At 37.6% G+C, this 26,517-nt stretch overlaps 1 protein-coding gene across 7 annotated transcripts in view; it reads left to right on the forward strand.

Moving 5' to 3' along the window:
• Positions 1-26,517, forward strand: part of EYA1 (EYA transcriptional coactivator and phosphatase 1) — an 87,517-nt gene that overhangs the window by 25,456 nt on the left and 35,544 nt on the right. For 3 of the 7 annotated variants that reach the window (XM_087735289.1, XM_087735298.1, XM_009469013.2), the window contains 6 exons: positions 2,217-2,299; positions 2,720-2,887; positions 10,310-10,313; positions 14,753-14,892; positions 16,042-16,125; positions 22,203-22,292. In XM_087735289.1, coding sequence (XP_087591415.1) covers positions 2,217-2,299; positions 2,720-2,887; positions 10,310-10,313; positions 14,753-14,892; positions 16,042-16,125; positions 22,203-22,292 — 569 coding nt within the window. Of the gene's footprint in view, positions 1-2,216; positions 2,300-2,719; positions 2,907-10,309; positions 10,314-14,749; positions 14,893-16,041; positions 16,126-22,202; positions 22,293-26,517 lie in introns of all 7 variants that reach the window. The other 4 variants (XM_087735277.1, XM_087735269.1, XM_087735304.1 and 1 more) reach the window with 2 other exon arrangements.

Consider the following 26,517-nt stretch of genomic DNA (forward strand, 5'->3'; position numbering starts at 1 on the left):
CGGCCGATTATTTAAAAAACAAATGGCAAAATTGGAGTATTTTAAAAAGCAACTTTAGGCCAGTAGTTCTGGGTGGCCCACAAAGCCGTTTTTGAGAAACCTGCTTCATGTTTGTTACGGTCTAGGAGACCCCTACCCCTCCTCCATAGGAGCCAGCGCTGACCATGAGATGAAAGAGAGAGATCTGCATGTTAGTATGTGTGTGTCTTTGTCTGAGAGGGAGAGATGCTGGCTGGCATGTAATTACTTTTCTCATTTGCTCTTGCAAATTATTTGCCAAAGTTTCTGTGGAAAGATAACGTATTCATCAAAAAAAGTTTTGGTTTTATTTTTTTTTCTTCTTATAACTATGAGAGACCTTTTATATCTTTTCAGAATGGTTCAAACCATGCACCTATAAAACTTGTGTTTAAATGCATTACTGCGTCACTCAGAAATAACTACAGAAATAAAAAGAGACACAGTGACTTACATTCTTCCAGCCAAAGCACTCTTAGAAATAAAATAGCATTTCAAAGTTTTGCAATTTAAAATATTTTTCAGCTGTATTTTGGCTCTGGGGTTTGTTATAATAAAAAATAACATCTGTTTTCCAATTTTAAATTAAATTTAAAACAACATGTTTTTCTCATTAGTACTGTTTATCTGTACTATCTGCTAAACTTGGATGTCAACTCTTCTGCTGAAGTAATCTGATTTTAGTTCACAGGATTAGTAGCATTTATCAACAACCACAGAGCTTTTGCACTAATAGCAAATATAAGAGAAGTGTTTACAGGCATTATCACACGTTAAGTTTAAGCTTCATCTTTTACTCCGCTGCTGTTGGACATACTTCACATCTTTGAGGCTTAACTTTTATAGCTTAACTTTTAGTAACTTTTGCAATCACAGCCCTTAAATATTTTTCCTTCTGACTTTTTATAGCTAGGATACCTATTTTTTTGTTGTTGTTGTTTAGAAAAGTAAATAGCTCACAAACGCCCTTTAGGGGTTGTACTAAGCATGCAGCCCTGCCTACATTCCTCGCTGTTTGGAGTTGCAAGAAATGTCGCTTCTCCCAATGAGTAACCACTGCATAGGATTTGGTTGTTAATTGCGTTGTCGGGTACATCAGAGGACTGGTGCATCCGTATGCCTGGCTCCCTGTTGATTTCCATCTCTCCTTGCCTCCTTTGCTCACCTGCAAGCTTTTTGCTCCCAAGGTCTTGGTATATCTTTGCACTAAAGCAGGTTTCGGTGGCAAGGGAGGCTGTAAACAACCGGGCACGCTTTGATGCAAGCTCCTTGCTGGCTGGTGCTCTCCCACTGGACGAGTTCAATAGGTTGCCTCATTACAGACTTTCTGTTGGCTTACGTAGCTTCACCCTGTGGATCCATATGTCTCAGCTGGTGGCTGTGTCACTCCCGGGTTATAACCAGTGAGGGCAAACTAGCTGAAAGGGGGTTGCTGCCCTTTTAGTGGAACAGCTTCTCAGGTTAGGTATTAAACAAGAGCCCCATCTGTCTATTTTTGGTGGCTCGTGAGGGGAGGAGGGAGGTGAAGGCAGTAATTCAGTCTCTGGGCTAAATTCAATCTTGGGTCTCCCTTCTCAGAGAGGTACTTTTTTTCCCTTGTGTCATGCCCGGTAGACTCTATTAAAAAAGAAAAAGGTTTGCAGCCCAAGGCTGTCTATGATCGATTAGCGAATCCTGATGGCTTCGCAGTCGGGCTGAGCTGTTTGGAGCAGGGAGTTACGGCTTTTGCTGTTCCTTCAGGCGCTGAGGCTCAGGGAGGGGAGCGGACCCGGTTCTCGAAGGCGGTAGGAGAAACGGAGCCAGTGGGCTTCAGTGAGGGGAGACGGCATCTCTCGAGACAAGGCTCACAGTTATTGTTCAACAAAAACTGAAAGTGAAGAAGCCCTCATTACTTACACAACGCTGGGGATAATTCAGAGGGGTGGAATAGCCTAATATTCAGTCAGACCCGAGGTGGTTCCAAATTCCTGTCTAAATTTCAAGTTTTTCTTTTTATTGCAATAATGAAACACAGGGTGTAGGAATGATAAATTATCACTTTCCCTATATTAACATGTTATAGACCTGATGACAACCAAATCAGTCAACATATGGGAAATATTACAAATATGCCATATCCTTATGATGTAGTCGCATGATGGAAGTTATTTTCCAATACTATGTTTTAGTAATTCACATAATTTTTCATTTCATTTCAGGCAGCAGTTTTACAACATCATCAGGAATATATGCAGGAAATAATTCACTCACAAATTCTACTGGATTTAATAGTTCACAGCAGGTAAATTTGTAAATATGAGTCAAGGAAACTTTGGCAAACTTAGAATTATCATCCACTGAAAAAATGTAACCCTTAAATAGCTTTTTGAATGAAATTAGCATAATTTCAAGTTAAACTAATGTTTATAAATGTTTTTCTTCAATTCATCATCTTCTATAATAGAACTAATTGTCTGCATTTGGTGTTCTTATTCACACATCTTCAGTAGTGTGCCTAATAAACTATTTGTATGGGAAGACATACTAAATGATGTGTAATTTAGATTTCGGTTTACTGCCTCACAGCTTTAAGTCCTACAGCATCCAGTCCAGGAAGCATACGTGCTGAAAGTCTGACATGTGTTTGTAGTTATATTTTGGAATCTATACTAAAAAGTAGCAAAACTTTGATGGACTATTCAGTTGCTTTTTTGTCTTGCAGGAATATCCCTCTTATCCCAGTTTTGGCCAGGGCCAATATGCACAGTATTATAATAGCTCACCGTATCCTTCACATTACATGACAAACAGCAACACCAGCCCAACGACACCCTCCACAAATGCAACATACCAGCTTCAAGAACCACCATCTGGCATCACCAGTCAAGCGGTTACAGATCCTGCAGCAGGTAATTACATGGATTTTATGGTCCCTATGAAGCACGTTTTTGTGAGTTGAAAGGGGGTTGAATTGGATTTTTTTGTGTGTGTGTGTGTGTAGTCATTGATTTTTTTTTTTTATTATTTCTTAATCCTGAGCCTGTGGCACATCTTGCACAGATTCTAACAGAAAATAGACTAAAGAAAAACTGGGATCAGTAAAAGTTTAAAGCTTGTATGAAATACAAGTTGTTTGTATTTATTTGTAAAATGCTTGTGTTAAAAATTGCAGGATATGAGAAGGTCTTTACGCTAAAACAGAACCCGGTGCTTTTAAGCTCTGTCTTCATTAAGATAAACTCCTTTGATTTTTTCCTAAGTAAGACTGATATCGAGAGGCCTTCAAACCATAGCCCAACTGTCCACTTGAAAAAGAGCTTTTGTGTTTTTCACTTTCGGAGGACATAATAATGCTTGTAATGGGGAGTTGAAATTGCACAAATGTTTCCATTTTAAGAAAAGATTTTCAGTGGCTTGTCCTTCTTCCCAGTCATTTTACCTTTCTTGCTGGAATTTGGCAGTCTTTTACTAGTTGAGATATTTTTTGAACAGTTATGCCAAACTGCTCCAGCTGTTTTTGGAAATGAGAGGTGAAAAATACTTTTCCCATTATTAAAAGAAAAAAAATTACATTTTTTAACAGTTCAAGCACGTCAGTAGTTAGTAGATGGCAGAAGTTTGCAATCTGTCAGAGAGAAAGTCCAAGGTTACAGATGTGTTTCTCAGTAATACGGTAAGAAGGAGCTATGATTTGGCAACGTTATCAGGAGGTTTTGTTTTGGAGTTTTGTTGGGGGATGTTGTTTTTAGTTTTCTCAAAGTACTTGATAGGACTGATCTTGCATGTGCAATGTGAGCTTTAATATAATTTGCTAGGACTCTCTTGCCTTTCTGCGTGATTGTGTACCTGAAGAAAATGTATGTAGTGTTGTCTCTTTTGATACATTTGCTGAAAGTAAGTAGGGAAGAAAATACAGCCGGAGTGTGTGTTTATATACACGAGATCACATGTGTGTGCAATGAATTTGAGAAAGGAACCTTTCTAAACAAATGCATATTGGAGGCTGCAGCTTTTAGAATATATGGGTGCATGTTGGAGTCTGCATAATTACTCTGCTTTTCACTTTGTTTTTAATGCTTTTGTTTTGTTTTCTTGTGGATTTTTTGCTTTTCTTTTTAAGTTGGAAGCAGTAAGTTCCTCTTATCCCCCCCAAAAAATGTGATCAAGTTTTAGCTTTTTATCATGATACTAAAATTGAATCGTTTTATCATCTGGGTTTTGATCTTTCACAAAATCTTTGCATGTATTTTTTTAAAGTAGTTGATACTTCCTAAAAGCAACAGTAAACGCATATATGGAGAGAGGAGGTGTATTTTTCTTAGTGGCTTAAAGGTTGTCTTCTTATTTAAATAGTTTTCTGTGCTGTATAAGCCTGCACAGAACTTTTCTATCAGTTCCTTTTTAAGGAGTTTTTCTTTTCTCCCTCAAATCTTCCACATTCTTGTTAAGAAAGTTTTGTCTAAAAGCTTGAAAGAAGTTGGTATGCTTTCTCATGGATGGGTCCTGCACCTAAGCCCTCTTCTAGTTTACGTTTTCATGTATTGAAACCTGTACATCCGTGGCTGCCCTACCACTGCTCCCTTAGACACGGTCCTTGGTCATGTGCACACCTCCTCTGGCACTGCTGGGACTGCTGTCTCTTTCCCTGAGGTATTTATGTTACTGATTTAACGATTCTGAACAAGTTCCTTCAAATGGTTTGCAAATAACAAGTCTTAATGTAGGTATGGGGTTATCTTGAGCTGGCTGCCTGTACCACAGGCAGGGACACATTTAGGAAAGTACCTGCTGTGGGCTACTCTCTATTAGGAGGAGCTAATGGAAGCCATCTTTCTGTTCCCCTTCACCAAATGGTCACAGTCAGCAGAAGGTATAGGGCTAGACTGAGATTTCTCCATTTATCTTTATGCACTTCATGCATTTAAATTAGGATCGAACCCATTGAGGCTCCTTCTGTATTCAGTGGAGAGAGATGAGTACCTCTGTTTAGAGTTCAGTTTAACTACAGTCTTAATCCTGAGGTGCCAAAGCCTCTCCACTGGTATGAGAGCAGTTCAAGGTGGCTGACATACCAGTGTTGGGTTCCTAGGTTAAAATTGAGTGAGAGCCTTTTACTGCCTCACAAACCTTCAACCCTGGTAGAAGGAAAGTGAGGACTAGTCAGTGAATCCAGTGCTGTGCCTGACATTTCCTCTCAGACAGTGTAAATTTTTTTGCTTTCTTCTTGCTGCAGCTTATTGCAAAGCCTTAGCTGAGCTCATACACAGTATCCTTGGAAGATAAAGCAAGGCTGGGGTCAAAGAAAAGAGGGATCAGCATGGAGGAAGGGAATGCTGGTGGAGTGAGGACAAGTGAAAGGCATATTAGAGAGAAAGAAATTTGCAGTTGGGTCAAAAGCACGGAACAAAGGAGCAAACTAAACAAATATTAATTACAATTAGTCAGATTTCTGTAGGATGTTTCGCCACATCTGGTCAAGTTAGGCTGCTGATTCTCTGCCACAACTAGAACGCTGCATATGAGGGATGGTGGGAAGCAGTGCAAAGCCATCACATTAGGCTACTGTACCCCTTTAGTCGGATGGGCTCCAGCTGCTGAATGGCAGCTGTTCTTACTGGATGTTGATATCCCTAGACATCTGCTATATTAAAAAAAAACATGTAATCTCTGCGGTTCTGAACTATGCCAGGACAAGCACAGAACCGCCTTCAGACTTTACAGAGGCACCAGAATAATTTGACAGACATAGGTGGTTCCTATGAATTTGGGCCAGTAAGTGAAACAGAAGAGTCTGGTAAGAAACATGTGAAAAGAGAGAAAGTAACTATGTGCTCTCATGACATTTTTAGTAGAGTTTTGCAGACTCAGAAAGCTCAGATAATTTAACTTTAAATATGTTTAATTCCTTGTCCAAATATAAAATAATCCTTTTATGGTTTCCCACAGTTCCTAGTTAAATATGCAAGTTTTTGCCATGCAATCCAGGACGTCCAGGGATTCTTGCAGAAGAATCTGAGATTTTCCATGCTCAGAGTTTCTTCTTTCTCTTTCCCTTGCGGATCTGAAAAATTTCTTGTACCTCCGTTTTTGTACCTTTTGTACAAAACCTTTTGATTGCGCAGAGGTTGATAGTCCCTGTCTCCATAAATCAGACATACAAATTAATGTTATTTTCTCGTGAACAGAAGGCTGTATTTTTGTTAGTGACATAATCAGAAAATTATTAAACAAAACAATAAATCTCAGTATGACATTTCAAATTTTTAATATGTGCTTTGCTTCAGATTTCACTGCAAATTTTGTTTCTGTTCAAAAGTAAGAATTTTCAAAGTTTTTCTTTTCACTTGTAGAATTCTAGCTTTTGCTTTACAGAATAAAATGTTTTTCATCAGAATAACAGCAGAATGTTAGGTCTCTTCTGGAAAGAGCTTTCAATCCATACATGAGTAGATTATCCCAGGTACGAACAGCAAGTTGCTGATTTTTCATGTGAGCTGTGGTATGTAAGAGAAGTAATAATAATTAAAATGATAAAAAATAATGAAAGTAGACTAGTGAGCAAAAATTCTTTCTCCCTTCCAATACTCAAATTCTTTGAAGTAGGTTCAGAGTGAACAAAAGGAAGTATTTCTTTATGTTGCATACAGGTAAGCTGTGCAGCTGCAGGATGTTGTGGATGCAAAAAGTTTATGCCAGTTCAAGCATTGCTTAGACAAACTCAAAACTTGGATTTACACAGATGCCAAATTCAATTCAAGAAATTCTTGACACAAAAAATCACTGGAGACAGTGGATGAATGAGTGCTATGTGTATGTCCGTCCTTTTTATGCTCTCTGACATAGTCACCTGCTGTTGGCCAGTGTTGAAATTTATCCTGAATGGATAGAATTTTGCCCCAATCCATTATGCCTGCCCTGATGTCCTAAAATAATTACAGGAACATTCATAGCATGTATTTCTAAGAGTTAATGTAGAAAATAACTACTTTTTCTAAAGCTTTAATCATTTTCTCTTGCAATATTTCAACTCCGTCATCACAGCTGGTAACAAAAAATTCTTGCTTTGTGCAAATTTTTGTTTAGAAATGCAGTCAACAAAGCTGAGTTTATCCTTCTATTTCATATGATGCTGTATTTATGATTTATTAAACAGTGTTTCTCACAAGAGAGACTTGCATTGTTCTTGAGATTTGATCTCTCTCAGTTTTCTTGGTTTCTGCAATAAGTATGTTTAAAATATTACTGGAAGGTTTTTTTCATATTGCTCACATACTTCACAATGCAGATTAAAAACCCCACAAGGGCTGTGCTAGCCAACAAATATTGTTCTCAGCCATGGGTCACCATTTTGCTCTTAAAGACTAAACTTCTTTTTCCTTGAACACTATATAACATTTAGTATTGCAAAAGGGAAAGCTACTTTTACAGTTTCTCCTTATCATATTTCATGACAATAAATTAAAGACAGGAAAGTGAAACAGAGCAAATAGACTATATAGGCAACTTTTCACTGATACCTGTATGGAAACAAATACTGCCGTATTCGCAGTATATTACTGGCGTTCTCATGTTTGCTCTTTTTCATAAATATAAATGAAGAGTAAATCTAGAGTATATATTTACATAGGAAGGAAACACAATGAAAATTCTGTAAAAACAGAAATGAGATTGGATGCATTAATGAATGGCAAAGTACGGCACTGGTTTTGCTTTTCTGATAATGGGTGTTCTCCTGTTTTTGTGTTAACAATGTACAAATTTTAACTCTTGCATTGCATTCAACAACATATAGCCTGACTCACTGTCACAAGATATATTGAGGCTAAGATCTTGATGTACTTTTCAACAGATTTTTTAGTAGATAAACAGGATGTTCGTCATTGGGTTTAGTAGGATTAAAAATAACGATAATTTCAAATTGTTTGAAACCATAAATAATGAGTAAGGAAGAAGTGCCTACAATGGAGAGAGGTACTACCTGCCCATGATGAGATTGCTTCACCTTTTTTTCTTCAACATTGAAAGTGGGAGAAAAAATTCTGGACCACTGCAGGGCTTGTTAATACAGTTGTTGTCACACATACCTAATGTATACTGGTTTACATGATATACATAGTATTATATTTTGTAAATATTTTGAATATACAATCCTAAATCAAAAAGTCACCCAAGTCTTGAAGTAAATTGGCATTCTTGCCAATGTTTTTAACAGATTATTGAGGGTTTCTGTCAGTTCATAATAGTATGTTAGTAGTCCTCAACCAACATTAGATTCGTTTTTCAGAGGGAGAATATTTTGACATTCTGTCAGAACAGCGCTGAAGATATCCTTCTATGATCCTGTCAGCAGGCATTATTGTATTACTTGCAATACTTATTTAGTAGTTTTACTTACTTACTACTATAGTAGTAGTAATTTTTTTTTATAGAGAAGTAAAAAAAAAAAATCCTCAAATACCTATGTGATTCCACTGCATTGTTTGATCCTGGTCCAGTTTTACATAAGCAGTAAAGCAAGAAGTTTGTATAGTGAAATTTTGTGTTTAGCTTTATTTATGCAAAAGTAAGAAAATCATAGCTGAGACTGACATATTGAAACTACCTTATACTTATATAATGAAATTATCTTATACTTTTATTTTGGTATACAGGAGTTGAAGTAACACTGGCCTGAGGATTTAAGGGCTCTATTTGAAATGAAGTATAAGATTTGGGTGGAAACCATTAATCTGGGCACAATCTAAATGGAAAATATTTTTACATACCTATTTGCAAAGACATTTGACTATAGTAGCTATCCTAGACCCATCTCATCCATGTTATTTACATTGTGACATGAGATATGATTACTTTGATAATGTGTGTTTACTCCTTTTTGCATACCCTTTCAGTGTAGTAGGGAAAAAGTCTGATGAAATTTGCAATGCCTTTGGCAACAGCAAGAGCTCTACCCACACACTTGCCAGTCAGATTTACCTAGGGATAGACTTGATTTGGGGATTTCTGGGACAGCTAGTTTTCCCCAAATTTGTCATTTGATACTATTGCTGTAGTAAGAAAATACAGCAATTACTTAGCGGGATTTCCGTAACAAACAGAAAGGAATTACAAAATACAGTGTTGCAAATGGTATCTCTGTGGCTGTATTGTCTATTCATAAGTAATCAAAGTATTCTCATTTATGAAATGATGGAAGATTGTCCTGTGTGACAAAACCATCAAAACTGCCCATGATGATGTATAACGGGGAAGTATATGCTTATGATATTTTATGTCAAGCTGCAATAATATGGTTCTTTGTAGCACAGGGGAAGGTCTGCTACAGTATGGTTCATATATTTTAGGTAAAACAGAATGAAAACATATTTCACTCCTCACAATTATGTGTATGTTGGAAAAAGAGGTGTACACTTGTAGAATCTGGGTTAAAAATGTTTTTCTTACTGACTAGAGAAGTCAAGATTGGGTCTGTTACACTTGGTCAAGGTTTGGAAGAGGGAATTCTGAGTGTGTGAAGCAGAAACAAGCCGTAACATTTGGTGTCAGACAGCCTGGGGCAGAGTGCAGAGAGGTGCCATAGCAGAGAGATCTAAAATGATGTGTGTCTGTTAATGGATGCAGAAGAATAACTGTTACTACAATATTATTATAATTTTGTGAAGGTGTAGGCAACAGACAGAAATGGCTTTAGTGGTCCAGACCAACGGCTCAACTGGCCCTGTACCCTGCCTGCTGCAGTGGCCATCAGCAGACACCCCGGGAGCAGCAAGGACAGGCTAAGCTTGTGTAAGACTTGCCCTGAGCACTTTTCCAGCTTCCAGATATTTTCATCTCAGGGGATTTCCAAAGCTGCTGTTGTTTGTATGTTTAGGGTGTGCCTACATTTTAATTTGGAGCAGGAGTCTGTTTTGAAGCGAAGAGCTTTGACTCAGCAGAGCGGTCCTAGAGCACCCAGCTAGAGTCCTTCCAGACAAAACTAACCTGGAAGGTGTCCTCCAGGACAGCTCCTAATTCCTCCAGCCCCTATTGAGGATGCTCAGGACACCAGATCAGGCTGGACCTACAATGAAATGACTTCCCAGAAACAGGCAGTGAAGCATGGGGTCGCCAGCACTTGTTTGGTCCCACAGACCCAACCTGCTAGTGCAGACAGGGCCATAGCACCCCTGAAATCCTCTTTTCCAAGGATTTCTCCAGGCTTCTCTTGAACCCTTGTAAGCTTTTGAGAGCCTGGCTTTTTTTGAGAAAAGGTGCTACAAATCTAGCTTTTATTTCTCAGAGTAGGTACAAGGAAGAAATTTTTTACAATGAGGGTGGTGAAACACTGGAACAGGTTGCCCAGAGAGGTGGTAGATGCCCCATCCCTGGAAACATTCAAGGTCTGGTTGGGTTGGGCTCTGAGCAACCTGATCTAGTTGAAGATGTCCCTACTTATCTGGGGGGGGTTGGACTAGATGATCTTTAAAGGTCCCTTCCAACCCAAACTATTCTATGATTCTTTTATCTGAACTCCTCCTTCTTGTGTTTAGCCCGGCTGCTGCCAGCTTCCTTTGGTGATCTTGCTTTATATTGGGGCAGGTAGTGGAGAGCTGAGCCTCACTCACTTTTCTACTCATGATTTTGTGCAGGGCTGGGTTTTCTCTTGCACCTTCCTGTGTTTGTGATGCTCAGGAGCAGGATAAAATTAAATTCAATGCTTTAGAAACATAATCATTTCCCTTGGCTAATATTAAAGTATGTCTGTTCCTATGAAGTTAGCTGAGGTTGAACAAATCAACATACTTCTATCAACGAATGTAGAATAATGGGTATAACAATAACATGTTTTGTGGCTATATAGCTTGACTTCAGCAAGGCTTTTGCTGCCCTGACAGTTAAATCTTTTCGCTTAGCAATTTTATAAGCAAACTAGGCTAAAGCAGTCTAGCAGAAACTACAGCAGAATGATATAAAGCCGTTTAGGAAACCACGTCCAGAGAGAAGTCAGTGAGAGCTTGCTGTTAAAATAGAAGGATGGCTACAGCAGCATTCCTCAGTGTCTGCCTTGGGCCCAGCATTTTCATTAATCATTTAGATGACGGAACAGAATGTGTTTGCCTATTAAATATGTAGATGACACCATGCTGAGAGGGGCTGTGAGTTCTTTGGAGACAGGATGAGAACTCAAAAAATGGAGATGTGATCTGAATAGGAGCAGGTGTGAGGTATACATTTAGGCAGGAATGATGAACTGCACAAATGTGGGATGGGGAATGTTGGCAGCTCCTTCCAGGCTCTACCTTTCCCTGCGGACCGCTCTCAGTACTCCAGATATTAGTGGCACACCGAGTACCCTCAGCCGCTGTTGTTTTTCTTGCTCCAGAATTTGTCAGGGCTTGGGCTTGTCAAGGCTCAGGGCTCAGCTGGATAGTGGATTCTTTAATTAGGTTTCCTTATGAGGACCTGAGAGCGACCATTGGACAGTGAGCTGGTAACCCAGCCGTGCATATGGAGGCTGTCCTGTTGAGCAGCCTTAATCCAAAAAGTACATGCTACGGTTTCCCTTTACATACATGGAATAAGTTTCTTACACACTATGTCACGTTTCCCCCCCATTGGTTACTGCCATCTGTCACACCGAAAAAACAGATTGGCCTCCTGAGTAGGCTCAGAAGCTCCAGGTATTAGCAATGTTGTGTATTCAGTTCATGTGCAATATTTGGCCAGGTCTTTGAGGAACACCCAGTTAAGTGCCACTTCTTCCTCAGAAGATGATCTAGGGATCCTGAAACTAACATTTATTGAAAGTATTGCAGAAAATGCAAATTGTCCCCTACCAAGTGGTGTCCAGGGGAGTGTAGCCTGCGGGACATGGGAAGTAAAGCTTTGCTCAACTTTGCTTTGCATTACTGGGTCCAGTTTGGAGAGAAAATAGAGAGCAATAATCAAAGCCTAGAAAAGAAGATCGTCAGGGAAGGGTTAACCTAACAACAAAGAGGATCGGAGAAGAGTCTTCAAATGCATGCAAATACCATGAAGGGAAGAATTTTTTCCCCACTTTCATGGATGGAACTTAAATTGCTGTAATGAATGCTGAACTTGTATGTTTTGTTTCTAATGGTATGGCTGTTGAAGCAGCAGAGTAGCTTGCCTGGAGAGATCCATAAGAGCAAGACAGACAAATCTCTCTCGGGAATGATGCAGCTACAGTGGCCCCCAGAAGAGTGGGCTATGGTGTGCCCAGCCAACCTTGGTGTCCCAAGGTAGGGTGGGCTATGGTGTGCCCAGCCAACCTTGGGGTCCCGATATAGGGTTGAGAGTCTCTCTGTCAGGTGAGGGTCTGGCCCATTCAGACAGATGACTTGCACCTGAGAAGGGAAGATGGAAATGAGCCTCCACCCAAATTTGCAGCCCTGTGTTAGACATTTTGAATGCAGTGTACCTAAATGAAGGTGTTCGCAAAAATGGAAAGCTGGATGGCTCTTACAGTCTTTCTTCCCCACCCTCACCACGCTCTGCTCTGTGTGCTCACTCTTTTAAGGTTTACTTGGTTTTATTTGTCATGAAGGTTTTTTTTATACTTTTTCCATGCTATCTGTTCCCTGTTTTATTGATTATTATTATTACTACACCAAGTTTAATACGGAAAATTTTAGGCATATCACATCTGTGAGAAGAATTTAAAAAACTGGGATCTAAAGCCAAACTCCTAAAAATACTGTCAGAGACCAAGAGCAACCCTAATTTCAATTAGTCAATAGGAAATGCAATTTTTCATTACATCTGAATTTTAGAGCACATATTTAGAACACCATTGGCTGATATACCTGTTGGAGAAATTCTAGTCTGTGTATTTTACTGGGTTGTAATTTATTTCAAAGCTTTTGTACATTGTTTTCTTTCTTTTCTTTTTCTTTTTTATTAAGGGTTTTAATAATAAAAAAATGTATAGGGGATAAACTCATTTAAGTTTAAAAGGTTGGGAAAATTTGTATTAGTTGAGTTATGATTTTTTATTTACGTTTTAGTACAGTAGATGAAAGAGCAATCAGCATTCAAAGTATTTGTTCAGATAAACATTCTGAAGTGTAATTGTCATAGGAAAAAATGTATATTGGAATGTACATGATCTTCGACATTTAAACCTCTGTCTTTAGTTATGTAGACTGACGTGGCTGGGTGATTTTTGTTGTTTGGCACATACACAGAATCACTCTTTTAGGTATAGGTTGAGTCTTTTTTGAGGATTCTTTCTTTTACCTTGAGTTACATCTTAACTTATTATTCTGCTTTTAGCCTGAGATACTTAGGTAAAAGTAATGTGAAATATATAATATATACAAATTTCCATTATGTGTAGATTCAAAGGCTAAACATGAGAACTTCAAGACCTTTTCCATTCATTCAGCACAAGCAACGGTTATTAGTTTGAGTAATTGTGAATATGTGGTGTTACACAGATGTCCAGAGTCTCCTCCTTAATCTAACCTTTGACCTCAACAGGATGTTTTTTTAGGAGAAAGAATCACTTGTGTGAGAAGTATACCTGTCTGTTCAAACTGGAATGCCATGGTCTAGGTGGATTAAAAAGTAAATAAATATTGATGCAAATATTCACAGCTACTGAACTCTAAAGAGTAGTTAATGTTAACTGAGACGTGAAATTGATAAATATATTGTATGCTGAAAATTCCAGCTGCCTTCACAAAAATAGGTTTTTTTAGGAAAAAACCCAATAACTGCCAAAATAAAAGTCTTTTCTTTGTGAACTTAAGACTGTGAAAGAAAGTCTTGAAAACAGATTTTAAAATGTCTTGTTGCATTTCTGAGGAGTATGGTACTTCTAGTTAAATGAGATAGGAAGGATTGAGTGTCTGCTTTGTTAATGTTCAAGCACTTTACTGTTACTGAGTCTATGGATGTTAAGAATACCAAAACATCTTCCACCTAGCATGTTTTCAGGAAAACTTGGTTGTTCTTACATATGTAAATCATCGTTCTTTTTCACCTGTTCAACAACAGTAAATATTTTTGTAAATAAATTTTGCTGAAGCATAATAATTAGCATACAATACTGTTTATGAAGAATTCTATCATGTCTTGAAGGTACTCATTGGAAAAGTTCAGTGTTGAGTAGGCCTCTGAAGAATACTGTAAATCTCATCTTCATAGTTGATGCATATTTAAAACTTATTAATTGAACTTACCCTGGGAAAATAAGGACTCTATTTTATTCCATATTTAGAAAGAATTCTATTCATCTGGCTCAAATGTAGCGATCTAAAAGTAAAGTGTCTGCAACCAGGCAATTTGGAAAAGTTTTCAATTTCTATATGTTATTTTTTTTCATACCTGGATGTTTTTTTTCTTACCAGTCAGCATAATGGTTATCTTAAAGCATGTTTGAAAACTTAGAATTAAATCAGTGTTTAAAAAAAAAGCTGGTACCCCTTAAAATTGTTCATTTAGAGTTTAATCTTGTCTGTGAAGTGATATGATCTTCTCTATGGTTTGAAGGAATGAAGATTTTTTTTTTTACTTACTCCTTTTTTATTGGTTTACTGAAATAATTTATCTCTCTGTTTTTACATATAAATTGAACTCGATTTAGTTAATTTATGTATCAGTATTGCCACTTATCATTGTAGATTTAATTATTTTAGTTAGGACTCTTTAGCGAACATCCTGGTTTTAGTGTTATATGTAAAAAGCAAGTAAGTTGAACATTTTGAAGTTTAAACTGAAAGGTGAAAATGTCATTTCTTTACTACAGCAGAATACAGTACAATCCACAGTCCATCAACACCCATTAAAGATTCAGATTCAGATAGATTGCGTCGTAGTTCAGATGGGAAATCACGTGGACGTGGCAGAAGAAACAATAATCCTTCACCACCACCTGACTCTGATCTAGAGGTACATTATATTAGATGTCTTTGACCTGGTACAGACTCTAATTTTATCATTATTTTGCAGAGAGAAGTATTATTTACACATCAAAAATGAAGTGGCAGTGGAGCTCCCTTTTTTTTTCCTAATAGTATTTTTGTAGAAGATAGAATTTTTCTTGTAAAGAAACTTCTTCATGAAGAGCACCTATTTTCTCTGAAAAATATTGAGGGTTTCTTTCTCCTTTGGATTATAAAAAAAAAAGCAAGCTTTTCCCAAGTCAACGAAAAGTTTGCGTTTGGACAGGAGACACTTCTAGCACAATAGTGGTTTTTGTTCTCTTTTGCTATGTTCACATTCCCCTCAGTGGCCCATGCTTTGTGTTGAGAACACATCTCCAGTGACACACCACAGCTATGAGTGTCCACACTGCATTACTTTTCCTTTCCAAAAGCTTAGCCCATTTGTCATCACGGGAAATCCAATCTCACCAGGATTTAAAATACTTGTATTTGAACACTTTATTTTTCATTAAAATATCATTTTGTGTGTGGTCAGAGGACAAATATAAAACACATATTTTCCATTGGCTGTAAGCGAAAGAATTATTTACTGATGCCATAAATTCTTACACATGCAACATCTGAGTTCATAGTTTTCATTCTTCAGGTGCCTAAAATCCATTAAAAATTAACATAGATTAAGGGTTTTTAAGTGCTTAGCAGCAGTTTGCTTTATTTTATTTTTAGAGGTCATTTTCAAGAGCAGTTATATGAACTTTGTTTTGTAAGACTTGCAGAAATACAGAATTCAAACCGAGAAGATTTAATTTTCAGAGGCTTCTCTTCATTTATTTCAGTTTCTATCTCACATCTGGCTTTAAAATAATACAGCATACATCTCGTTTTCTGTGTGTATTTGACAATAACTATAATTTTATTCCAATAGAATAATTTGATATAATAGCAATTGTAGTAAAAAACTAACAGATTGTATTACCCTATTCTGGAAAAAACTTGTTAGTTCTGAAAATAAATGGCAAGGAAACTATGGTTTTAATATATAACCATTTCAATACAATTTTCTCATTTGTGCACTTACTGATTCAAATTTTAACTTTCCATATCAAGTATCAGCTTCACAGAGGAACACATTGATTTGATTCTCTTTTTACAGAGAGTATTCATTTGGGATTTGGATGAGACAATCATCATTTTCCATTCCTTGCTTACAGGGTCCTATGCCAACAGATATGGAAGGGTAAGTGTCAAGAAACTGATGGAAATTTTCAGTAGTATTTGCTGGTTTATGGTTGATACACAAGGAAGACCAGAACATTAGTTGATTTTTCCAGAGGCAAAATGGTACTGGTGTTTCAAGACATAAAAAATCAAGGAGTAAAGCTGTTTCACATGTCCATTCTTTGCACTTACTCAGCTCTTATATTCAGTAAATAATTAAATAGCGTTGGGAGTAATACTTTGACTGCTTGAGGTTTGGTTTGTAGGTACAGAGTGTCTGAAACCTGTTGATATCATCAAAGTCTGCAAAGGTTTAGCTCCCCTTAGAGAGCAAAGAACTTCCAGGAGTGATTGCTAAAATAACATTTTAGTTCTGAGCGATTGGCAGTGGACTGTGCTGTGTATTGAGAAGGCAAGAGGAAGAATACTTTTGGACACAGACAGATTACTCTGAAATTTTTTACCTTAACTTTTTTTTTAATCTACATATTGACTGATGTTTTTGAAAGTCTGCTTATGAGTCAAATCTTTCTATTATGCACAGTCTATAAATCATAACTGAACTGGTGAATATGTCTACAGACTGTGGGTTTCCTTGGTAATTCTCAGAAGAGAAATGTGGTCTTAGGTGAATAAGAACAGTTTATGAATGGAATGCCCATGTGCGATCAAACTTTGTTTATCCAGGATTGTATTTGAAAGCTGATGTCTCAGCTTGTGCTTAAGTCTGTTGTGCCATTTCATGTTCACTTCATGTGAGGTATAACTAGAATGTGATTTTTTTGGTAACCTTAAAAAAGTCTTCATATAATGAACAAGCAGATAGTTTTGTCTGGCTTCATGTAATCACTCCGTCTTCTTGTAAAGCTTATATTTATCACTAAAAGCTTTTACCCTACACCCAGTTGAGTGAAGGGCAAAGCTACTACCGATTCAGTCCGTGCCTGGGTCACGTTCTGAATTCCTCCTAATACCTTTTTGCATTATAAAAATCTAAGGCAGTACTTCTTTGCAACCTTCCTTGCTTGTTCAGGTGCATTGTATTTTCAGAAGCGTTTGCTCTAATAGCAGCTTACCTGTTTGAGGAATATAATTAGTTTTTTTCATTATGTGTCAGAAAAGCAAGTTAATTCAGTAGCCTTGGTTTCCTATGTGTTAATAGTTTCTATTTAGGTAGTAAAAAGACACTAGAACTTTAAATGTTTCAACAATTATTGTATGGCTACATACAGACTGTAGCATTATAGAGTATTAAACATTTACAAAAAGTTGTTTTCCATTTCTCAGCCTTTGTGAAGGTATGACGAGCTCCCTCCAAAACCAGCTTTTGCATGGCACCCCAAAATCACCAAATCTGTGACAGTTTAGTTCAGCTCAGAATGAGGAGAACAAATCCCAGTGCTAACAAAAAAACTCAGTGCAAACAGAATCTCACCACTTGCTTTTGGGCAGCAGAGCAGGGCTGGAAAAGCCTAATTAGTCATTGCCGTAGAAGTACTTGTGCAAGCATATTTTTTCCATTTGTTACTAGTTCCCTATAGTGGTTTCGTTAACTGGGGCCTGAACATAAACACCTTTCTTGCTGAATGCTTGAGGCTGAGGAAAGTGGCTAGTATTTAGCTGCTGAGATATAAATACATATGCTGCAAGGAGCTGGGTGACTCCTGATTGCAGCCCCATCACTGTTGGCACTGTTTACTTGAGATGTAGCTTTCGCCCGGCTGGCTCTGGTTGCGTGGCATGTGGCAGAATACTTCTGCATTGCTAAATGACAACCAACCATTGATGTAAAGAGGGATGACAGCATTAGTGCTTATGCTGTGGATAAATATCCCTTGCTGGTGAGGGGTAGCAACGTGCATGTCCATGGTGCTCAGATGCAGTCATGAAAATGTGCCATTCTTGCTTTGTTTTCTTAATGTTTCATTCATATCACAGTTTCTCTTGGCTTATTGACAGCTTCAGACAACAGTTAGCAATTTCCGTAGACATTGGAAAAAGATAGTGTCAAATGTTCAAAGCAAACATGCTAAAACATATATCTGTCATATCAGAATTGTAGGGTTTATTTGCTGCAATGGGAGGTGCACATTTTTTTAAAGAGTAATGATTTTTGGCCTTCAAACTTAGAAATACAGATCATAAGTCAATCTGAAAAAAATAAAAAATTGCTGCAGGAAAGTTTTGTTCTTTTCACCTGAATTCTGCTTTTTGAGTGATCTAATCGTGTTCTCATATGTTTCTGCGCTGTGGCAAGGGCTAGAAATGCCCTTTTAAAAAATTAAATCTAAGCTGCTCACATAATCATTAAAATACAAAAGCTGGATCTTCAAACAAACAAAAATATCCTAATTAAATAGTAGGGGATTTGGCAACTTGGCATTCAGCTCTTTTCATAATGCCTGAGTGAGTTTCATGGTGAATGACTATGAATGACGAGCAGCCCTGCTGCTGAAGGGATTGATTTTCTTTTCCTTATTCTCTACCTCATTCCTCATAACTTCTTGCTTGTGCCACCCTTTTCTGTGTATTCTTACTTTCTCATCTGTTTTTATCACCTGCTCTCCTTTTGCTGCTATTGTGCTCTGCTTTCTCCCTGCTTTTGTCCTTCACCTTTGGTGGAATAAAATAATACCCTTGTTTTTCAGTTTGCACAGTCATGGTATAAACTGCTATGTTTTTATTTAAGGGTGATTTGAATTTTATGAATTTCATGGAAATGTATGAAACTAGTATAGGAATATGATTTGTACTTCCATAAAAAGAAGAAAAAGAAACAAAACAAAACATTTCCATTTGCTTTTGGAATTTTTTTTAATATGTACAGAGAGAGATCTGTTGATCAAATATCAAGTTATCAGTTACTTCAATTGGCACTAGGGCTTCTAACACCTCAAAACTTATGTTTTGAGCCAGATGTCAACTGATTAAGTTTTTCAATTTAGAAAAAGTTGGAGCCCCTCTTTAGTATCTTGGAGCAGGTGGAAATACGTCTCAGTACTGGCACTAGAATACTGTGGTCTTAACATACATTTCCATTCTCCATGAAAGCATTTATATTCAGAGGCTTTAAAGGAATTTTCCTTTAAATTATAAGCTATTTTAATGTGGTTTAATATATTTTAGAGATTGAGAAAAACAAAGCCTGGTTTCACTTAACCCTTCATTTGTGACCTGTAGGCTTAAGTGGAAAATAAGCCTTGTACCCAAAGTGAACTTTCCTGTTTTTCAACTTCTTGTTTCTCCACAAAACAAAGAAATCAAGTGGGTAGAATTTAGAAATGACATACAGACAATGTTTTGGCTCCAACACCAGTATTCAAAACAAGAGGCCTGATTAAGCAGTTTGACATTGGTATTTCTTTTCTTTAGCTAAACTGTACCTCCCTCAGAGATTTGTACCTGATTTTGACCATACCTGAAAAGACACTCCTCCTGAACCTGCAAATCCCAATCAACAAGAACAGATTGTTAGCTTTCCTCCTCATTGTGTGACGCCTCACAATAATTAGTTAGCAATTAGTGGCTTAAAATTGCAAAAGAAGGTTTGGTATGGGATTATTTTTTTTAAAACCTTATTCTAGCCTAATCTTTTTTTAAAGTTTTCAGCCCCCACTGTAATGTGTGACATCAGAGTTTAATCTACAGCGGTGCCTTAAACCAAGGCTCTTGTGCTTTTTACTAGAGCAGTTGCAAGATTGTGACTACACAGATATTTAAAACGCTAATGCAGATAAGGCTTTTGCTTCTGTTAAATATGTGGGTATCCAGAGCTGCAGCTTAACACAGTTTTTATGCTAAGTGGAACTTTCTATAGAAAAAGATTGTGTTTAATCAAGGAATTAAGTTTTCTTTGAAAAGCAACCTGTTTTGTTTCTTCTCTTAGCTTTTATGGTATTTAATCTGACATTTTCAGTAGGTGCCAATGATTTTCTTATTTGTTTTTCTCCTAATTAAATTAACCTAATAAATGGCATTATTTTAATATTACTTTAGAGAAATCCCCATTCTGTTTTGTCTGCCATTTAAAAATACCTTGGAGTGAAGTGGTTCACAGAAAGATTTACTGAAAGCCATTTTTTCAGACTCAGAAGTGGGATAAAAAGTTTAATAAAAATGTTTCATTTAAGTCATGCGTACATTGAAACTGAAAATATATATTGAAAGCCATTTGTTTAAAATTAACCATATGGGTTCATAACCAACATAATGTTCTGTCTGCCGATTTATTCTGCTTTTCAAAATGATGTTTCAATTTATGGATGGAAGCTCAGAATGGGATTAATTCTGCACTGTTAGGTTAGCATTTGATAATCAAGATGTAGCTAGTGATCTTCATTTGCATCTTAGACACAGTCCATCTAATTCCTTTTAATAACTGGAGCAGAGAGTTCTGTGGAGCGACTTCTATTAGTGTTCAGGGACAACAGAAATCCTTGTCTGGTTTAAAAAAAAAGAAAGGCTAATGAGCTATGAAGGATGGTGGGGTGGTAACTGGGCACAAAGATAAGCAGGAATGTCAGAGGGAAAAGTAGCCTCAGGCCTAGCTAGAGAGAAAATATCACCTGCTTTCCACCTCACATGCCTACAAAAGTAAAATAAAGGAAGACATAGGTCTACAAAGAGAGCAATGTTAAAACAGAGAGACAGAATACTTTTGTTCATATTTTAAAGTCTTTCCATTTGAATTAAGAAGCCAGATATTCTTTTTTTGTCACTGCCAGTTTAAATAGAAGGCTTATTTTTAAGGGCAAAGTTCATCAAAATAGCATGATGCAATTTCTCTTCCCCATTTATTAGGGCTATTTTTTTAATACTAGAAAACTTATTTACTCTTAATGTACATGAGTTCAAGAATAGATGTTTTGCCTGTTCTGTGTAGCTTCATTTCTAAATACTTCTTTCCAAAATTCTTTTTTCTGGTTTGTTTTACTTAGGTTTTGGCATTTCCAGAAGACAAACAAGCTGCCAAATCACCATTCTTTTCCAACTCTTTGCTACTGACACATTTTGCCTTTTAACCAGTAGTTATAGAAAAATGTTTGAAAGTTCAGAGATCATGTTGAAACACCTATTAATTTGATTGAGAGGTGGAAAAAGAAACTCGGGACTGCATCTCTTGGTTTTTAACTTTGAGTTGTCATCAGGTTTAGAATATTAACTTATTTTAAGTAAAATACGAGTTTGCACTTCTGCAGTTCTATTTAAAATGTAATTCCTAATAAACTAACATTGTTAATAGAGGGTGTCATGAGATAATATAACATGTTCTTTCAAACTCATGCTTCTGTGCGCTTGGATATACTTGGCATTATAAATTAGAAACTCTATATCAAATGTATATATTAGCCTTTCTTTTCGATTTTTCGGATTCAAAATATATAAAACACAAAAAAAAGTCAAAACAAGACAAACATCTGTAATGCATTTGGTAACCACAATGCTGAACATGCTTTTTGAGTTTATTAGCTCAGTAAGGAATAAGTTGTTATGGTAATTTCTGCAGCGAAATTAAAGTGTGTTATGTATTAATAACAAACAATAGATTTGTTCATTCTGCATGGGTGGGCCAAGCTGAAAGCATAATTAAAGCATGGTTTTGTGGAGAATCAAGGAGTGGTTTTAAATATAATTGCCATTTGCAAATAAAACATTAACGGTGATTTGCTTTAAAGTCACTAGGTATTCCCAGGACCGAATCCTTTCACTTGTGATCAGTGAGAGTATATTTTGAGTAACAATAGCATTATTGTGCCCCAGGTTGATCATAAAACTTGTAAAAAGTTGTAAAATCTGGAGAAGTTTTAGGAGAAATGGATTTGCCCTTTCTGCACGGAAGGCAGAGAGCCCATGCCAGGGATGCATGAGGGTGACCACAGAGGTCCCGCTGCAGAATCAGTTAAAGTCATATTTTTGAGTGTTACTGGTAAGTGTTATAGTACAGGATTAGAGAGTTGCTGAAGTTAAACTGAACAAGTGGATGTTGCATTTAATACATCCAATAATCTCTCTTGAAAAGCAATTCCTCCAGTTTGTATTCTGGTATGTATGTTAGGCATGGTATTGATGGTGTACTTGCTTAATTTCGTCTTTAAGGATCCACCCACCTCTGTGTCTCTTGGACTCCGAATGGAAGAGATGATTTTCAATTTGGCGGACACGCATCTATTCTTTAACGATTTAGAAGTAAGTGTTCATTCTTTGAAAACACATAGAGGTGATTTAATATTTGTCTCTTTTTATGTGTTATTAGATGGTTTAATAAGTATTTTTGGTTTCACACTTTTAAAATGGAAACGTTTAGAAAATATCTGTATAATTTAGTCATTAGGATATATAATAATATCTACACTAAATGTCTGCAATGGCATTCAAAGGTTACAATAGTTTAAATGGTAGGGTTTTGTCTTCACAAGTCTTAGTATTTATGACTACAGTAGACAAGTTTTAGAAGCGGATACACCAAAAGTGTCTATAAACTTTAGAATTCAATAGTCTGCACAGGCCATTAAATATTAAACTTCAGCTTCTATAAACAGTTAATGGCTGGATAGAGATTTCTCACTTACATCCCACTGTGGCCAAGTATTATCTTAAACCCGAAGGAAATCATTAATGTTGTATATGCTGTCCATCTCAGTGGCCTGTTACTGGGGGTCCTCCGCCTTCCCCAGCGGCAGGTACGATTTGTTACGCACTAGGGTTTCTCTGCCTCTCCCCTGTGGCGTGTGGCGAGGAGCTGGTGTCGGCATGCCAAGGGCTTTTTCAGGCTACATAGGCTATGGTTTGGCGACGCTTGTGAGATCGTTCTGAAACTATCTGAACTGCTGAAAGAGGCTGACACCATAATGCTTGGCTGTTTCATCTTAAAAGGGAAAAAAACGATTTCTGTTCATATTTTAATAACATGAAAACAGTCAGATTTCTTCCCCATCATAATGAAGACAGCTGTTTATTTAAAATCCAACTGTTAAGCAAGCTTTTGGTGGGGCTGCCAACATATATTAATCATCAAGTTGTTGTTTTGCTAGATTTTAGAATAGTGTGTTATTCCAGACAGGCAAAAGAATCTAAAAGATTCAAATGCAACTTTTGCTGATCAAAGTTAATTGGCAGCAATTGGCCTTTAAATATTTCCTGATGTTTCCCTTTTCAAAATCAAGGAAAATACACCTTATTTAATAGATGAGCCAAAATCATTTGAAAAATGCCAGTGTGTGATAGACCTCAAATGTGGTTTGTCCAACATCTGTCCTATATTTTGATTTCTTTTCATCTAAAAAGAAACCACTCACAGATGATTTGGCATCTTACAATGTAATGAAATTATTTAAATGTGCTTTATTTTTTCTTCCATTCCTTAGCGGAGTATTTATTTTTTATACTTACAATAAAATAGTTGATTTCTTTAAATTTGAAAATAGTGTTTTCTTTCATTAAGGTAGCTGTATGTAAAGATATGATTGTTTTAGATATAAGAAACATCATTACTGAGTTGCCTGTATAGGACTGATTTTTCAGATTTGTAGAAAAGTATAACAATGCTAGTTATTTTCCAAATCTGTTTCTGATTTCTGGATATATTTCATTTTATCCAGAGCAAAAAGAGAAAGTACTACTGTATCTTACCAGCATATTCAATAAAGTTCAGTGTGTTTTCATGTGCTGTGCATAGCCAGATAGTAGACTTGTAGCTACTTCTTCATACACAATTGTTAGCCTCACTGACTTCAATGGAAGTTAATCAACTGCATCTTAGGGATAGTAGATTTTCTTCTGCTAATTGGCATGTTATAGCCTTAACAGTACAGCACAGCAGTTTATTCACTGAAGAATTCTGAAGCTGTGTATGAAAAAAATACTGATCCAGGTGGTTCACGGAAGCAGAGGAGCTCACTGGATGAGCTTGGTTCTTTGGACTTCCCCCATAAAAAGCCAGTTTATCTTGCATCTCCAAACTCAAGTGTAATAGTCTGTGTCTATACCCTAATCTGTCTTCTTCATACACAGAGGCACTTAGGAGTGAGCAGTTGTGTTCACATCCTTGTACATGAAGTCTAAGTCCTTATTTCTGAGGAACATGAGGTCTGATCTGAAAGGTCATGGTCTGTCCAAGGGAAAGAAGAACATGTTCAGTGGTGCAGGGGAGTGGGTTTGTGCTAGTGGATTGCCATAAAGAAGTCTTCAGAGAAGTACACAGGGAGGGGGCATAAGAGAGCCTGTACTTTGTGGGAAGCGGCATGTAAGGACTGGACCTGGCCACAGACTGAGGCTTTCAGTTCACCAGAAATTTCAAGTTTTTTGAAACATGTTGCAGACACGTGGTGTTTTTGAAGGAATGTGTCCTCCTGGAGCCACAGTATGTCATTCTTGTGAGCGTCACCATTATTAGCAGGGCCTGCCTGGTTCCCAAGGCCTGCAACCTCAGGGCAGATTCCTCGCATCCATGTCAGCAACTTGAAGTCCTTGCTTGGTGGTTTGGAAGTTGAGGCTGCCCTACAGCTTGACAGGCTTCCATGAAAACTGTTGGAAATTTGACTTGACTGTGCCTCAGGCTCAAAGCATCTGTTCTTGCTGATGAAGGACCAAGTCTGGAAGATCTAGTGGTGACCTTGCTTGGGCCTAAGCTTTCCGATTGATGTACATAAGCATCTGGGCTGTTAGGAATTGAGAAGTTTGTAGGCAACGTTGCCAGTGAGCCGCAGAGCTTGGGCATCTTTGCCCAGAAATAGCATGAAGACAGGCAAAGCTGGATTTGGAACATGTCTAACCCGCAGTGTAGACATGTCTTTGGGTCTAGGCATAATTCAAAGCGGGAACCTGAAAGCTGATGCTCTCCGGCTCACCCAGGCTCAGAGGGAGCCCTTCCTGGCATATAGAGAGGCTGGGTTTACAGGCAGGCAATCATCTGTCATAACTTTGGCCCATGATGCACATTTTTCCAGATACCACAAGTTAATGTTTTTTAATAAAAATCTTCTTTTCATCCGAGGCGTTCCAGAACGCTCTAATCAGAACAGCTCTCTTGTTATCCAAGTTAGGGGGAAAGTATTTTGTCTTGTTATAAAGTGCTGAAGACTGAGTTAACATTTTGAATGCAAAGGGCAGAGTTACAGCAGTGATCTCCGAAGCACGGCTTGATTTGTGTATGGCCTAACTGGCTTTTCAAAGCTCAACCTAGAGATTTATTTGATGTTATTAGTTTAAATTCTAAACTTCAGTCATTTTTTAGTCTGTATAAAGTGAATCAATGCCAACGTGTATCAGTTGCAAACTAGTTTACCCATCCTAATTTAGTAGATGATACAGCCAGGTAAATTGATCATCTAATTTCCTATATGTTGCTCTTTGTGTAATAGTAGTAATAATGATATTTGTAATTGGCATTTTTCAAACGTAGTGAAAAAATTCAGTCAGATCTCACCATCTATCTCTGAAGTCAGTATTCTGTTTATGAATGGGTGAGCTCCACTTAGATTTACAATTAGTTACTGCACCCTCAGTTTGTACTAGTTCTTAGTTTATTGTTTTGAGAAAAAGTAAAAGAGATGGCTTATTTCCTTCACTTTGCACAGGTTTATTTGGAGTAATTAATTTTGAGTTGATATAATAGCAAATAATTTCAGATCTTAAAGGAACATTTCTTAAACAGCATGTTAAAGGGGTATGACAAGTTTTTTAACATACTGAAAGGAAAATATTAATGTTTACTAATGTATAATTCGATCTAAGTACCATCATAAACAATGTTTTCTTGCATTAATAGTAATTTCGTAATGAAATTATAGAAGTATACTACGCCAAACAGTAGAAAGGCTAGATCATTGGGCCGGAGCCAACTGTATGAGATTCAACAAGGCTGAGTGCTGAGTCCTGCACTTCAGTCACAACAACCCCATGCAATGCTAAAGGCTTGGGGAGGAGTGGCTGGAGAGCTGCCTGGCAGAAAAGGACCTGGGGGTGTTGGTCGACAGCCTCCTGAACACGAGCCAGCAGTGTGCTCAGGTGGCCAAGAAGGCCAATGGCATCCTGGCTTGTATCAGGAATAGTGTGGCCAGCAGGAGCAGGGAGGTGATAGTGCCCCTGTACTCAGCACTGGTGAGGCTGCACCTCGAGTACTGTGTTCAGTTTTGGGCCCCTCATTACAAGAAGGGCATCGAGGTGCTGGAGCGTGTCCAAAGAAGGGCAACAAAGTTGGTGAAGGGTCTAGAGCACAAGTCTTCTGAGGAGCGGCTGAGGGAGCTGGGGTTGTTTAGTCTGGAGGAGACTGAGGGGAGACCTTCTTGCTCTCTACAACTACCTGAAAGGAGGTTGTAGCGAGGTGGGAGTTGGTCTCTTGTCCCAAGTAACAAGTGATAGGACAAGAGCAAACAGCCTCAAGCTGTGCCAGGGGGACTTTAGGTTGGATATC

The sequence above is a fragment of the Nipponia nippon genome, unplaced genomic scaffold (assembly GCF_047370975.1).
Source record: "Nipponia nippon isolate SJK-2023a ecotype South Korea unplaced genomic scaffold, ASM4737097v1 scaffold_1, whole genome shotgun sequence".
Taxonomy (NCBI): domain Eukaryota; kingdom Metazoa; phylum Chordata; class Aves; order Pelecaniformes; family Threskiornithidae; genus Nipponia; species Nipponia nippon.